This window comes from Delphinapterus leucas, chromosome X (genome assembly GCF_059928025.1).
Source record: "Delphinapterus leucas isolate spDelLeu-1000000601 "Yukka" chromosome X, BTC_Dleu_Yukka2, whole genome shotgun sequence".
Taxonomy (NCBI): Eukaryota; Metazoa; Chordata; class Mammalia; order Artiodactyla; family Monodontidae; genus Delphinapterus; species Delphinapterus leucas.
In genome coordinates this window covers 16,530,025-16,547,225 of record NC_143150.1, presented here as the reverse complement: position 1 = coordinate 16,547,225, position 17,201 = coordinate 16,530,025, and the positions used below count along the sequence as shown (strand labels likewise).

The 17,201-nt window shown below is 42.2% G+C and overlaps 1 protein-coding gene across 1 annotated transcript in view; it reads left to right on the top strand.

The window, feature by feature from the left end:
* The first annotated feature begins 3,299 nt into the window (after positions 1–3,299).
* Positions 3,300–17,201, top strand: part of LOC111164523 (integrator complex subunit 6-like) — a 58,495-nt gene continuing 44,593 nt past the window's right edge. Inside the window, 2 exon segments of the mRNA XM_022554232.3 lie at positions 3,300–3,730; positions 3,873–3,950. Of these exon segments, the coding sequence (XP_022409940.2) occupies positions 3,620–3,730; positions 3,873–3,950 (189 nt within the window). The 5' untranslated portion in view covers positions 3,300–3,619.

The window sequence follows — 17,201 nt, the reverse complement described above, 5'->3', positions numbered from 1 at the left end:
ATGTGTGTCAAAGAAACGCATAAAAGTACCCACCCCAGCATAATGCAGGGTTTACTTTCCCCTAGGAAGTGAAGAAGAGAGGCTTCAGGCTAAGGGCTTGGAATTTGGTTTAATCTGAATAAACTCGTAAATCCACCAGATGGTTATTTTTTTTATTGGGGTATAGTTGATTTACCATGCTGTGTTCGTTTCAGGTGTACAACAAAGTGAATCAGTCATACATATACATATATCTACTCTTTTTTAGATTCTTTTCCCATATAGGCCATTATAGAGTATTGAGTTCCCTGTACTATACAATAGGTTCTTATTAGTTATCTATTTTATATATAATAGTGTGTATATGTCAATCCCAATCTCCCAATTTACCCCTCCCCCCGGTTATTTTTTGTATATTGTCACTTTTGTAGTTTATAATGAAGACATGGCTGTTGTCCCACTGGAGCACTGGGTGACTAAGACTGTTTGTGCTTCCTTAGCATTTTTTGGGAAACTGTTTCAATAGTATTCACCTTGGAGGGTTTTTTTCTTTTTTCTTTTGGTAAGTTTGTAATTTGTATTTGGGATACTTTGTAATTTTTAACATAGCCTCTTTCCTGATTATAAAAGCAAAGCATACTCATTGTAAAAAGTTAGGGGAAAATTGTAAAGAAGATTTTAAAATGTCATCTTAAAATACTGTCTGTGAAGACATAGAGAACAGACTTGTGGTTGCCAAGGAGGGGAGGGGGGATGGGAGAGGGATGGACTGGGAGTTTGGGGTTAGTAGATGCAAACTATTATGCATAGAATGGATAAACAACAAGGTCCTACTGTATAGCACAGGGAACTATATTCAATATCCTGCAATAAACCATAATGGAAAAGAATAGGAAAATGAACATTTATATGTATAATTGAGTCACTTTGCTGTACAGCAGAAATTAACACAACATTGTAAATCAACTATACTTCAAAGAAATAAACAAAGAAATAAATAAACACTGTGAACTGGGGCATATCACAGTCCATACACATTTATAATATATCATATACATAATACAGAAATATTATTTATATGTTTATAATTAAATATCTTGATTATATTTATTATATAACTAAATATATGTTTGTTTATAAATATATGTGTGTGTATATATATAGCTCCTAATAGGAAATCTTGTATTTCTTCACCAAAGGATAGTCTAAACAAGCAATCAACCCCATGCATGTGATCCAGTGGGCTGAAAGTGCTATATTATGACTTGGAGTTGACTTCAACAAAAACTGTGAATGAGGCAAAGTTTGTTTCCAGGTAATAATCTCATCCCCACCTAATGCGAGGCAGAATTCTTAGATGGTCCCCATGATCTCCCCTGCGTGATGTTATGTCCTGTGTAATCTTCTCTCCTTGAGGGAGTGTGGGTAAGATCTGTGACTTGCTTTTAGTCAATAGAATATGGCGAAGGTGACGGATGGCACTCTCATGATTAAGTTACATCATATAAGGCTCCATCTTAGAAGACTGCAGTGAGTGATTTTCCTGTTGGCCCTGAAGAAGCAAACAATCATACTGTGACCAACCTATGGGAGGAAGTAAGTGCAGGTGGACCGGAGGGTGGCCTCCACCAAGCAGACAGCCACAAGGAAATGAATTCTGCCAACATCCATTCAGGATTCAGCTTCACCTTGGAATCTGATTCTCTCCCACTCACACCTCCAGATGAAAACACAGCCTGGCTGACACCTTGATTTGCGGTCTTGTGAGACTAAGCAGAGAATCCAGCTACACCATGCCCAGACCTCTGACTCATGGCAACTGTGAGATAACAAATGTGTCTTTTTCATCCTTATTTCCCCATTAATTCCCACCAGCTGTATCCCAGATGGGTCTGAATTGTGCTATATATGTTAGTATCTCTGGCTGAATTTTTGTTCCCACCATTCCTTTCAATCCAGAATCCCTCCCTTCCTGCTAAGTGGCTCATCTAGGAAACCTTCTGAACTTCGAGACCACTGGACCGTTGCTTCCACTGCATTTTTTTTTTTTTTTTTTGCCACACCACACGGCTTGTGGGGTTTTAGTTCCCTGACCAGGGATCGAACCCGGGCCATCGGCAGTGAGAGCATGGACTCCTAACCACTGGACCACCAGGAAATTCCCCCACTGCACTTTTTATTTGCACTACTTGTTTGTCCCTGATTCATACATTGCTATATGGCCTCTTCTGAAATCTTATTTTTATGAAAATGTTATTGAATATGGATTTTATATATATTACAAGGAACATATCAAATGAAGTTGTAAACTCACTGAAGTTCAGGATTCCACGCTGTGCACAGCATACTGCTGGGAATACACACCTCCATATTTAAAATTCGAGTTACATGAAGCAGTCAGCCAAGCGTGATTGGCCACTCATTGAGACTCTCCATAGAGCCAGACCTGAGAACATCCCTCAGTGTTGTCCTCATCTCCCTGAGCTTCACTTTCCTTTACTGAAAATTGAACATAATGCCACCTACCACAATTATTTCAAAGACTAAATGAGACTAACGTGGGTGGCTGACACTTCATAGGTGCTCAATAAATGTGAGATGAATCAGAATCCAGGATGGCAAACCTTCCATGTGTAAAGGCTGCGCAGACACAACAGTGGGTGGAATTATCACAGGCAGGGCAATACTTCAAAGTGTTCAATGAAACTGAAGAAGCTTGTGCACACAAAAGGCCAGTTTAGGTAACTGTTTAAGTTTTAGTTTCCTTTCTCAGTAGATATACGCGGAATGCAAGGCCAGCGACCGACTTACAAACACTGATCAAGCGTGGGGAGGGATCTGAAGGAATGCGAGTAGGTCTTGCCAGGAAAGAAGTTTGCTGCTTCTGAAATGTTTTGGTCCTAGCCACTGGCAGGATTGATCGATTGCAGTTAGCAAAGCGTCTTCTGTACAGCCTGTCCAAGCATCTGTTTCTGTACCTCTGCACAACTGTTGCTCAAATTCACTCTTCCTCTCGAATTATCATCTTTGAAGAGCAAGAGAAAAGTCCACCCAAACCACCCTACGTATCCTAACAGCTTCCAAGTCCTTTAAAGGAGGGTCCTTAACATTTCCCCTTACCCCCTGCCTGGGTTCAAACTTCAACTCCCAGGGTTCGCCCAAGTCCCTCCCCTTGCCCTGTCATCTAATGAATATGCAAATAACATATAATTGGCAGCCAATGGCGTGGGTTTTGGTCACATGGTGCCCATGGTAGGTGAGCGGACAGAAGTTGTGTGTTGGTGAACAGAGACAGCTCTCAGTCTGGGGCGAGCGCTTCAGTGAGCTTGGACCGATGCTCGGGCAATAGTCCCTGCGGCAGCAGCGGCGGCGGCGGCAGTAGTGGTGGCAGAAGAGAGGAAGGGGGAGGGCCCCGAGGGCTACACACGCTCACACTTTCAAGTTCCCTTGGAGGGAGAAGAGGTGGGGCTGCAGAAAGAGGAGGCCAGGAGCAGTTCCATCTGTCCCGTCCCGTCTCCCCCTCTTACTCTTGCTCCCTGCACCCTGGCTCTGCGAGAGTTGAGGGTTCGGGTGGCAGAACGCGGCAGTGAGGGCAAGAGGGCCAGGAGAGTGGGGACCGGAGCCAGGGGTACGGGGGAAGATGCCCATCCTGCTGTTCCTCATAGACACGTCCGCCTCTATGAACCAGCGCACTGACCTGGGCACCTCCTATTTGGACATTGCCAAAGGCGCTGTGGAGTTATTCTTGAAGGTAAAGGGAGGGGAGGGGAGAGATGGGGAGAGTTCCCTAGGGATGGGGGTGGTGGTGGATTTAGGTGCTTCTGTAACGTTGGTATCGCCCCCTCCTCCCCCCCTTCCCTTCGCGGCCCCCTCCGTCATCCCTCGTCCCGCAGCTGCGCGCCCGGGACCCGGCCAGCCGCGGAGACAGGTACATGCTGGTCACCTACGACGAATCCCCGTACTGCATCAAGGTAAAGGGGCCATCCAGGGGGTGGGCCGGGCGGGAAGCGGGAGCCGGTCGGCCTGGGCAGTCGAGCCCCCCTGCCCCCGCCCGAGGCGGTCCTGCGTCGCCCGGCGGGGCGGGCGGGGCGAGGTGGGGGCGAGGGCGGGGGTGAGTGGCGCCTCCGCGGCTTCCGAGGAGCCGCGGCGCCGGGGGTCGGGGAGGGGGCCGGGGGAAGGGCGGCCCCGGGGAGAAAGCGCAGGAGAGCCGGGCCGGTGGCGGCGACGAGCGCAGCCGCCTCGGAAGATGGCGGACATTTTGCTTTTGTATGAGCCGGAGAGGGAGACCGAGGGCGCTGCTGAGATGGAAAGGAGGGAGGGGAGGGAGGAGAGGGGAAGGAGGGCCCGAGACCCGGAGGGAGGCTGCAGGCGGGCCCGCCCCTTCGGGGCGCACCGCGCGCGGTGGAGGCCGAGGGGCCGGACGGAGCCGGCGACTCCACCCCGAGGTGCTGTGGGCTCGCGCGCGGGTTTTCCTGGAGCCCTGGCTCCGCCCCCGGCCCCTCCTTCCCCCCCCTCCTCCCTTCCTTCGCCGCTTCTCCTCCCCCTCTTCCTCCAGCTCCCCTCCCCTTCCTGCTGAGAGCGTGGCAGAGCCGGCCGCCGGCCTTCAAAGATTAGACTACTGCTTTTGCGCTTCTGTGGTCTCTAACCCACCCCCACCCAATGGAAAATCAGTCCGCGGAGCCAGCCTCCCAACCCCCAGGCCCGGAGAAACTCTTTTTACTTCTTCTCCGGCATCGGTCCGGTTAAGCCCGGCTCTGTTACCTTAGCTACTGTTAGTGTTTCATTGGCGATTCCACCCAAGGCGCGACAGGGTGGGGCGGGGAGATGCAGAGTCTGAACCCGCGGGGACAGAGCTTTTTAGGGACCTGGCCTACCTACTGACATCATAAATTAGGTTTGTGTTAGTCACGTAGGGATTTGTCCAGGGAAAAGAAAGGAAGGAAGGGGAGGACTCGCTGAGCGCGGTTACAATAGTCAAATGCGATGACTTGATCCACAGGGTTCTGACCTACAGGAGAGAAGTAGGGAGCACTTCACCTCCCTACCCTTGTCCTAATGGTGAGGAGATAAAGAACTGCTTTGCCTGCAGTGGCCCGATAAAATAGAACTCAGACTATTAAAGCAACCTACATAAGAGTCCTGCTTGCATATTGAAAATTTTAAAATACATCACCATAATCCTTGACGTCTTTCGCTAGATACCCTCTTTTTCTCAGAATTCTCTTAACAGGGTCGGGGAGGCACTGGATGTGTTGTAATCCGTTTTAGCCGAGTGAGGTGTTTGAAAGAATGGAACCTACCAAACTGAATAGTTGGCTATAGAGAGCGTTCCTTCAGAAATAAAACCAGAGAGGCTTTACTTTTGTAACTCGTAGCTTCGGTCAACAGTTTGATTAGTAGGTTCCCCTGAAAACCGGTCTGGTTTTGATGCTTTGTTTTCCGTTTTTGATTTATCTATTTAGAAAAATGGAGCAAGTAGACATCTTTAAGAATGCCATAAGCTTTTTAAACATGTCAGTTTCCTCTAAGGGTGTGACCATTTTTTCCACATAGAAAAGCAGATGTTTGTCCATCCTAAGTATGAAAGTCTACACCCTTTGAGTACTAATACAGATAAGAACCCACCGTTTGTAGTGTGGCCATTTGAAATCCTCCTTAATTTGAAGTAGTTAAAAGGATAAACTACAAAGCAGTGTGCCTTTTTTTTTTCTTGAAAGGAATAACTTATTTAACATTTTCCTGAATGCCAAGACTCATAGTTTAAACATGATTTTTGATCTATAAAACTTTTATGGCAATATTTACAGAATCTTTGGAAAAGAAAAAGAAAGTCTGGCCCCCTTCTTAACAACCATCATTACAGCTTTTTACCTAGCATTGTAATCATAATGTACATATTACTTTGAGTTCTGCCTTTTCCACCTATTTTGTCCTGTGAATTATTCCCGGTTGCCACATAGTCTTCATACTTAAAATTTTTAGTGGCTATGTAACTTATCCATGGTATTTTAGAGGCTCCAGATAGTTCTGTGAACAGAGGGGAAAAGTTGAATTTTGTTTTTAGTGGAAATTTCATCTGTCAGCTCTTTTTATCTTGCCATCTTCTACACTACATTTTTTCCTAAAGTAAAAAACCTTCTTCCAAGCTGACTTTGATCTTTCTCTTCTTATGCAGGGCAGGTGTGGGAAGATACTTTGTATAATACTTTCAGTTGCTAATCGTGAGTTATCTTCTTTAGTCTTTAGGCGTCTCTAAAGTCATTCAGGTTTTTTCATTTTAATCTTACATGATAACTACACGTGCTAGGGAATGGTCAATGATCTTAATGATGTTCTTGTCATTTTGCTGTCTATACCTGAATTTCTAATGATATGGCATATTTTGGTAGCATTTTCTTTCTGTGAGTCCCTTTCGGTCACTCCCTGCTGCCCACCCCCGTCCCTCCCCTCAGCATGTGGTAACTATTTGTTCTTTTGCTTTTAGGATCTAGCCATTTTGGAAGGTCTGAAATTTTAGAACATTTGGTGAATTTTTCTTAAAATTTAGTCTAATCTTTCACTTGCTAATAGCTGGGAGCCATAAATGTCTGTTTTCTGTCACACTGATTATCAAATAGGTCTTTATTTGACTGTCAGCAGGCATCTTAGTTGCTACTTGAAACTGCACTCTTCGCTAGGAGCCTGAGGTCCTTTCAGCAAAGTGATGTTAGATAGGGTTTTATTTGTTAACTTGTTTTTCTGCAGAATAACGTGAAGTGTATTTTTGGATTTCTGTACAGTTGGAGGGCCATTGTTTATCTCTTGTCAAAGTAACTGCCTACTTATTTCTCAGGTCTTGGTTATATCCAACTCTAAACACTGCAAAACCGATTTTTTTTTCCTAGTAGCAGATTCAGTTCTGCTGGTGGTGTAACAGGCGTGAGTTGTGCATTTGGTTGGAAGGTTTTTTTCCTAATAGGCGTGGAACTATTCCCAGTATATCCACTTACAAGCTCTGACAATAAATCTTGTTGTGAAAAGTTACTGTGACTGGAATTCTTCACTAAAGTATACTGTTGAGCATGTGAATATAGTATTTCACCCAGGACTTAGTAGCTTCTTAATGCATACCCCTTAGGACATGGCTATGTGCTCTTTTAAAATTAGTCATACCTGTAATTTGCAGTCAGCTGGGCATGGATGGAATTAAGTTTGATTTGGGGAACCATATAAAAAGCATATGAAATGCAAGTATTTTGTGCTACATTTGTTTCAAGTGTTGCTTTGTAGACAGGTTTTATACATAGTGTCACAAATGTTAACACTACATTTATACAATGGTATCTTTAGTGTACACAGCTGGGATGAAGCCTTTTAATATTTTTAAATTTCCAGTGTATCCTTATAAGACTAATACATGGTTTTAAGAAGTGGGGTGGGGTTTTTTTTCTTTTTCTTTTTTTGGTATAATAATTCTTAATAGTTTTGGCTGAGGTTCTGCTGTCTTGTATGTTTTGTTTTGCTATGAGTCATAATTTCCTTTTATTCAGTGAATAGCAGAGGTAAGCTTGTCGCTACTACTGACTCTGAGCAAATTGAGGGCACCAAGAAGAAAGTGAGCCGTGAGACTGGAGTAGATAATAAGTATTCAAAATGGTTTGATGTTTGAAGCTACTTTCTTAAAGCGATTTCTTTTTTATTGAAGGAAATGCTTTTTTTCTAAACATAAAACTGAGTCATTTTTCTAGAAATAGCTGAAACACATGTATAAATCATGTACAGACTTTTTTTAATAAATAGGGAGAGTTGTTTCAAAGAAATATCCCAAGTCTGTAATTTGAAACAGAGAGCATTTGAAAAAGTGCAATTTTCCCTTGAGTGTTGCTTTTTCACATCCTGTAGCCAGCCTTGCTTACTGGTATCTGTGTGCCTTTGTCAACATGTATCAGCAAAAGGCAGTATTTTGGCTTACAGATTTAAGAAGTAAACCTATGCTCTTTAAATGATCTGTGTTCCAAGCATTTAGTGGTATTTTTAACTAAGGCTTAACTTTTTCATATGCCCATGAGTATATTTTATGGGACTTATTTGGAAAAGGAGTGACTTTTAGGGGAGCCTTTCATTGTGGTTGGAAGCTAAGGAAGTGGTTTTGGGTGAAACAGTGGCAACGTGGCCGGTGAGAACAACCGGAGGCAATGGAAGGTACATTGAAAACTCAAAATGCCACAAAAGTGGGGCATTGACTTTTATAATTAGTTGTTCCTCCCCTGATCTTGCTTCCTTTTCACCTTCCTCATTGGCCATTTGAAGCGTGTGATGATAGTAATTTTGGAATGAAAAAGGGGGAAAGAAATCATCAACAAAATGAAAAGGCAACCTGCTGAATGGGAGAAAATCTTGTCAAATTATATACCTGATAAGGGCGTTAACATCCAAAATATGTACAGAACTCAGTAGCAAAAAAACTAAACAATCTGATTAAAAAATGGGCAGAGGATCTGCATAGACATTTTTTCAAGGAAGATATGCAGATGGACAGCAGGTACATGAAAAGATGCTTAACATCACTGATCATCAGGAAAATGTAAATAAAACCACAATAATATCACCACAGGCCTGTTAGAATAGCTGTTAACAAAAACACAAGTAACAAGTGTTGGAAAGGATGTGGAGAAAAGGGAACCCTCCTCCACTGTTGGTGGGAATGTAAATTGGTGCAGCCACTATGGAAAACAGTATGGAGATTCCTCAAAAAATTAAAGATAGAACTAACGTATGATCCAGCAACTCCACTTCTGGGTACTTATCTGAAGAAAATGAAAGCATTAACTTGAAAAGATATAAGTACCCCCGTGTTCATTGCAGCTTATTTATAATAACCAAGATATGAAAACAACCTAGATGTCCATTGATGTATGAATAAAGAAAATGTGATATATACATACAATGGAATATTATTCAGCCATAAAAAAGAAGGAAATCTTGCTATTTGTGCCAACATGGATGGACCTTGAGGGCATTATGTCAAAGGAAATAAGTCAGACAGAGAAAGACAAATACCATGTGATCTCACTTAAATGTGGAATCTAAAACAAAACAAAATGAAAACAAAAGCAAAACAAGCTCATAGATACAGAGAACAGATTGGTGGTTGCCAGAGGCAGGGGATGGAGGGTGGTCAAAGTGGGTGAAGGGTGGCAAAAGGTACAAACTTCCAGGTATAAAATAAATAAGTCATGGGATGTAATGTACAGCATGGTGACCATAGTTAACACTGCTCTGTTGTATATTTGAAAGCTGCTAAGAGAGTAGATCTTAAAAGTTCTCATAAGAAAAAAGAAAAAATGTTGTAATTTTGTGTGACAATGGATATTAACTAGCTTTTCTGTGGTGATCATTTTGCACTATATACAAATATCAAATCATTATGTTGAACACCTGAAACGAATACTTATATATCAAGTAAACATACATACATACATACATAAAAAGTAAATGCTTCCAGACTGCTATCCAACCTGTGAATTAAATATAGTTTACTGGAAAGAATTTTAAGAATGAGGTACTCTGCCTGATAGCTCTTTTTCTTTATATAAGAGTAGAAGGAGGAATTAGAACTTTAGTGAAAGCTTATATAGAGAACCCTTCATCGGTCATGTGTATACTACTATGTTTATCTGCACGTTTGTTTGTTGTTTTGTTTTGCAGCGAATAAAATATTTCTTGTTAAAAAAAAAGAAAGAAAAGGGGAGATTTTGGGGTAGAAGACTAGATCCCTGGTCAAGGGAGTAAGTGCTACTTTCACATTAGGTACCAGCTGGGAGATGACTAGGGAGTGCTGAGACAATTATGGAGTCCTGTCTGTTCTGTATCCTAAACCTGTCTTGTATCCATTCATTCTTATTTGCTCCTCCCTTGTTTCAACTTTCATCTGGACCATTGTTTCAGCAGCCACTCAGTTGGTCTCCCTCCTTCTGGTCTTGCTTGCCACTGATTCTTCACCCTCATCACCACTAGATTGCTGATTCTTAAAATAGAGTAAATTCAAAAGTCATTCCCCTACTAAAAATTCTTCAGGGACTCCCCATTATATTTCAGAATAAAATCCAAACTCCTTAACCTGGTTTTGCCAACAGTGTCTCTCCACACTCTTCAGAGTCACTTGTCCAGACTCACTCTGTCTCTTGCTTCTGTGCCATTGCATATGTTGTTCCCTCTGCCTGGGACACACTGGTTGGCCTGACATGCCTCACTTCTTCATTCTACATTCTCAAAAGTCATCCTGCCCCTCTGCCCACCCCTACTCCAAACAGTGTAACAACTTCCACTATGATCCCTTAACCCTCTGTCTAGAACTTAACCCAGAAAATGCTTCTTGCTTCTTCCTGCAATCCCTTCCTCCCCTGAAGGTAGCCGTTGCTCTGACTTTTACCACCATTGTGGTGATATGACCAAAATGGTGTTTCTGGCAGATAAGTCTGACATTGGATTGCTACTATAGCAGTCTAGGCTTTTATATACCATGTGTTCATTCAGCACCCTCTGTGGACTGTACTATACTATACTTGGGGCCGAAGGTGACACCAGGAAAGACTTGGCCCAAGGGGAAACTGGAATAGTAAAAGATACGGTCCTAGCCCTCAAGGGTCTTGAGAAGAGTCATTGGAAAAAGGTGACTGGAGAATGTGGATTAAGATACGGGAGATGTCAAGAACAGTGGACTCTGAACCAACAGATTGCAGGTGAGGGAGGGAGAATTGACAGGACCCAGTGATGATTCAGTTTATCCAGTCAAGATTGCAACTAGTTAAGACTGGATCGCAAAAGGGCTTCGAAACCTACAAGCTAGAGTTTGTACATTTCTCCTGGAATGAAGAGCTATGAGGTGGATTTGAAGACAAATAGGATAAGGCTTGTTGTCTGTGTGCTTGCATGGTTATTATGCAGAAGCGTACGTTGAGGTGGGCTGGGGGAGATGAGAGAATGAGAGGTGGGGGAGATCTAAAATATGTAGTTGAAGTTGCCTAGTTTTGCATTAGTGCTGGCCACTTGAGAGCTTTTGACTTTGAGGTTAGGATGGCAGTAGGAAGGGTGGCAGAAGGGCAGGGCACACATAAGGAAAGGGCAAATATTGTCCTTTTCAGTTTGCCTTTGCTTCAGAAATATACTAGAACTGTTCAGAAGACAGGGTTCTCAGTTTCACAGAGTGTTCCAAAGTGGCAGCTGTTCCACGTCTCAGGGAGAAATGTGCTTTCCAGAGAAGGGCAGGATTGAAGGACCCTCTGGATGCGGGGAGGAGGGGACAGGGATGAAGAAGTGAACCAACCGGCTTAATTTAAGTACTTAAATGAAAAACTCTTTGTAAACATGGCTGTCAGTTCCCTTTTACCAAGAATGTAGATGAGAGATCCAGGCAGTCTCTTTGTGTGCCTATTGGAAGGTTGGAACACGCTATCTCCTGGATGCAGTGTTCTAAATGGTGATTAGGTTCCCAGACCTTCCTCCCCAGGAAAGCCTATTTAACCCTTCATGCCACTTAGCCACAGAACTATTGTGTTTGCTATTGTTTCTACTGGGAAATGGAGTTGGGTTTCCAAGGTGCTTTGTTAAAAACACATCCTTTCCCCTCCTTCTTCCTCACAACTCCAGGTGGACTAGTGGTCCCAGAGAGGGGTGGGTACACTCTAAGAGCTCCATCAAAGACGGTGAAGGGCTGAGGTGTCCGTGAGGGTAGGCATGGCTCTTCAAAATATACCAGTCACTCATGTCAGACTGGCTGTATTTGCGCCGTTCAGTACAGCATCCACTAGCCACGTGTGGTTATTGAGCCCTTGATAGGTGGCTAGTTTGAATCAAGATGTGCTGTAAGTGTAAACTAAACACGGGATTTTGAAGATTTAGTACCAAAAGTATATAAAATATCTCATTAACAATTTTTATATTGACTACAAGTTTAGACAATACTTTTGATATATTAGATTAAATTAAATATATTATTAATCTCGCTTGTTTCTATTTTTTTAATGTGGCTACATGAATATATAAAATTACTTATGTGGCTTTCACTATGTTTCTATTGGACAACAGTGTTGGTCTCTATTTTTTCTTAACATATTTATGATGTTCATGTCCTAGAAATTGTTTCTGAAGGGGGATTCTCCCTCTCAAAGTTCTGTTTTAAGTGAGCACCTCCATAATGGAGTCATTTGTGCATGAGAGGTTATCATACAGTTCAGAGTTGATGGGTTGATAACCCTTGGCCCTGGGGTAAAAATATGAAAGCATCCCATTCTTGTTTGTATTGAAAGCCAGTTTGGTTGCTTAGACTTTTGGATACAGTTGGTGATCCAACTGGTTGGGTTAGAAGTTTTTTTCCTGGGCTAAGTAGAAAAGAATATATATGTGAACTCCTAATGTAACTACAGTAATTCAGAATTCTGTTTGTAATATGTGGTCACCAGTGGCACAAAATGTTCCATGCTTTTAGTGCTATTAGAAATATGTAACATATCCCTTATTAGATTTACATAGCTACTTGGCCCAAGAATTCCCAGGAACAGTATTCATCAAGAGAAGGAGGATAAAGGATAAATTCTTTAGCTTGGCATAGTGTAAAACCTAAGAAACAAAGAGGGGTTTGTATCACTGCTCTTGTTGAAGGGTTTCTTGAGGTTCCCTAGCAAGGCCCTTGTCTTATATCATGGGAAGTCATCAGTAGCATTAAAAGGAGGGGGGAGGTCCAAGTGGGGCCATGGGCGGGCTCCCATGATCATTACTTTCTCTAAGCTCAATCCTCCTAAGGGGGATTACAGGAGTGACAATGTTATTTTTTGTTACTGTAATGGCTCCCATTTAAGGAATAAATACCAATGTCTAATTCTGAGCCTCGGTGAGAGTACAGATATGTTGATGAATAGCATGTATATGATGTGGAACCATTTTGTAGCCCTAGTTTTAGATCCTCCTAAAACCTATCTTATAGTCAAAGGTGTTATCTGGCTTTTACAGATATGATTCGACTTATATCTACTTCCTTATAATAATGAACAATAATATAATAGCTTTCTAATAATAGCAGCTGACATTTATTGAATAATGCTTATGTACAGGGCAGTGTGCCAATGAATGTACAGTGCTTATTTCATTTATCTTCCCAACCAGCCTAAATCACAGGTACTATTATTATCCCCACTTAACAGATAAGGAAACTGGGGGCCAGAGAGGTTAAGTAACACAACTGAATAGTAACCCAGGTCTGTCTCTATTCCAAAGTCTTAAGTAATGAGCCACTTCACTTTCCCTGTCAATTATGGTAGAATATTCCTTTTAATAACTTCTCAGTGGTATTTTCTTATTATGGTATATGTCCTGGGATCATGTTTTTTAGACAGAATTGTCATGCTATTATTTATCGTTGCTTTTGATAGGACAGTGTCTGATACTGGAGCAAGCACTCGATGAATGAAAATGACTACTGCCAGTGTTGCCATTTTTATTATTTCTCTGATTCTTTGTAGGTGAATATCATGGTGCATTTGTTTGTGAATCACTTTGGTCTTTGATATCACAGTTATGCCCCTACTCAGGGAAAGAGATGGAGTTGTTGGGACTCTCAGTTGATGGAACTTGAGATAGCTGGGGAGTAGAGGTTGAGTACTGGGGCCTAGGCCGAGTAGGCCCCATGGGAGGAACGGTAGGCTTGAAAGAGCAACACGGTGGTTTTTGGCGATCTAATGGCCTTCAGAAACGGATATATCATCTTCACCCTGTCACTCTCCTGATAAATGTTTCTCTTATAGGGAAAATAAAGACAGTCAGTGTACTCCACAGTAGCCATTTAGTTTCCTTTAATCCACAGCCCGTGGGAGAGGCAGAAGCCATTTTGTAAAAGGCCTGAGCATGCCATACTGCCTTCGCCGAGTTTTCTCTCTCAACCTGTGCCTGACCTAATGGCCCGCTCCCCATTTCAGCCAGATCTCCCATTCTCCTCAAGCCACACCCCTGCCCTAGGCAGATAACTTTTTCCCCCCTTCCTGCTTAGTTAGGTTGGTAAGGGATGGATTTCAGAGGATTGGAGGTGCTGCCAACTTAGCCACTGGGGTCTTAACCAGAGAAAAGTTACATGAAGGCTTTTGTGCCAGATGTGCCAGATGTTCTCAGAAAAAATAGAATTCTGTATCTTAAACCATATGTGCGTGATTATCTTAATATATATATGCCTGCATCTTCAACCATATGCACCTGTTCTTTCGTTAGTTATATCCTGCCCTGTTAAGTCGAATAGTTCACTAAACTTAGTACTAAGAACCAAACTCTGGACTTGAATGTTATTGAACAAGAGGCTCAAAACATTTGTTTGTGTGAGTAAGGAGTAGTACTACTGAGGAAAGTAAATATAGTTTATTAAGGTCTTAGGATTTACTATATAGCTACTTGGGCTAATTTACTAATGTTTATTCTTTTTGTCCTTGCCTATATTTGAAACTGTTAATGCTTCTTCCTTCCAGAAACTTATCACCTCCTCCCGTTTCTCCACCCCTCTCTCTGATCATTCTTTCCCTATCTGCCAAATTCTTTCCCTTGCTGAATGCATCCTACCTCATTCATGATTTCAAATATTCCTTCTACTCCCCAACTTCAGCTTCTCACCCGGGCATCGCTAGCTGACGACGGGACATCTCCACTTGCCTGTCTCTCCTGCCATCAGCTCATAGTTAGCATGTCAGACAGACCTGCTTATGGCTCTAAAACTATCCCGTCTTCTATATTCCCCATCTTTTTGTCACTCAGGATTGCACAGTGGACGTTATTCAGCTTTGATCCTGTCCTTCCATCTTCTTCTGAGGCCTATCCCTTTGCAATGTCCCTTACATATGTTCCTTCAACTCAATTTCTGCTGCCAGCACTTCAGTCCAGGTCCTGACTTCTGTGCTTTGGCCACTATAGCAACCTTCTTATGTAGTCTTCCAAGTGCTTCCCAAATTCCTACTCTCTACCCATACCAACTGTTAACTTTCTAAAAAAGGTGGTTTCATCATATCACTCCCCCGCTCATAAGCCTTCAGAGACTCCCCAGTGCCTATGGAATCAAGTCAAAATTGCTCAGTCTGCCATTCTGAGCTCTCTAGGACCTGCTCCATGTGTCTGTATAAACATATTTCCCATCATTTCCCCACAGGAGCCCTGCCCTTCAGCCAGACCTCTCTCTTCCGCCCCTTGAGTTTGTCTCCCCACTCCTGATGCCGACTCTTAGACCATCAGTTAACCAAAGGGAGAAGAGAGAGCCAGAGGGACCAGAGGCCTGGGGGAGGAGAGAAAATGAACTGAAAGCGTGCCAGCAAGGGTGTGACTTGAGGGGGAGGATGTGACAGAAGGTGCTTTAAATGCTGTTATAATGATGAGAAGTTGCAGGAGGAAGGGGGAGAGAGCTGGACTCTGACCTTTAGCGGTTGATTAGCCTGAACCAGACCAAGATGTTTTTATTTAAATTGGCCTCAAGATGCCGGGAAGCCCTGCCGTATATTTAACCAGTCCCTCTCTGCCTTTGTCTCTGTGGAAGGGAGCCCACGCAGCTAGACAGTGGATAATGGGATTCCAGGGAGAATATCTAGTCTTTAATACAGCCATGACATTGGAAAATTGGGGGTCCCTCCTGTTGTATGTCTTGTAGGAGAACGTGCAAGATGTTTGGAGCAAAGTGCTCCTTTTTCTTAAAAGTTTACATGGGTATAGACATTGTAAATTCCATTTCATAGTGAAGTTTTTGAGCTATATGTTAGAAGTCTATTTAAAGTCTTCCTAGGGATTAGACTAGATTATTTCCACTGTTCCTTCTGAAAAAAGTCAGGAGAGAATTGTATAACTGAAAGACAGGAAGTGGCATAATTCTGGCTGGGACGTCAGGGGGACTTCAGAATTGCTTTAATTTTTTTTTTTTTTTTTTTTTTTTTTTTTTTTGCTGCGCCGCATGCCATGCGGAACCTTAGTTCCCCGACCAGGGATCGAACCTGCGCCCCCTGAAGTGGAAGCGCGGAGTCTTAACCACTGGACCTGCAGGGAAGTCCCAAAATTGCTTTAAATTTTAGAAAACAGTTTCTGTAAGTGGTTAAAGTGCTGTATCACGTACCTACTGGTTAAATTGGTCACTCCATCTTATTGGTAAATGCCACTTCATCTTATTGGAGTCATTTCTGTTTGCTGCCAACAGTTTAATGTTTAGGACAGATTCCTAGCAATGGTTACCTCTGAATAGTGGTACTGACAATTTTGTGAAGAGATAGACTAACTTTGTATTTCTGTTCGGATTTTTAACAATGAACGTGCGTTACTTTTATAATGTAAAAAACAGCTCATAAAAAGTTTTTGAGATAATTTTTTAAAAAGAATTAGGCTGGAGGAAAGAGATGCCATAAGATCTTTAGAAAGTAAGGAATGGTCATTCTGCTCTCTCCTCTCTTCAACTCTTTCTGTAATGTTTGGGTGGCTTAGTCTCACTCCTGTCCTTGTGTATTTTCCAAGACCACTTTTGTTGATTTTTATCTTGTGTATGTGTTCATAAAAATATCTCCTATCAGAACCCCAAACCTAAGCAATTGAACATGTGCTCAGCACGATAGCATTTTTTGTTTGTTTGTTTGTTTGGTTGGTTGATTTTTGGTTTTGGTTTTGTTTTTTTCTAATAATGAGTATTGGTCAGTAGCTACAGTTGAAATGGACTGGGAGTGAAAGAGGAAACTTAACATTTATATCGGACCGAGTTTGGTAAATTCTTTGCAGCCCTATGATATTTTCCTTTCAGTAACAGTTCAGTTGCCTCTTGGACAGAGGAGAAAATTTGGTTTCTACATGTTAGCATCCTCTGGTGAGATCAAATTTCTTTTGATCTTATGCTTTCACATGAACTCTGAGAGGTGTGCTACTTCATAATTTTATCTTAATTCCCTTGGGTAAGAATTGAAAAGTCATAAATGAAGTTTGCAGATATTTTAGACTAATCCTGATGATTGTTAATCCACTAAAAAAAAAACCCTATCCTAGGTATCCTAAAGAGACCAGTAACACAAAATGGTGAACTTTGTGAGGGTGGAATCAAACTGAATCATGTCTTTGCCCGGTTTACTTAAAAATATGTGGTTATGAGAGTCTTTAACCATCTGCTGAAAAAACAATTCAGCAGGCCACAGACTGTCAAATAAGTTTCTGCAATATATTAGGGGGTCAATTTCTAAGAATTTTTTTAAAAA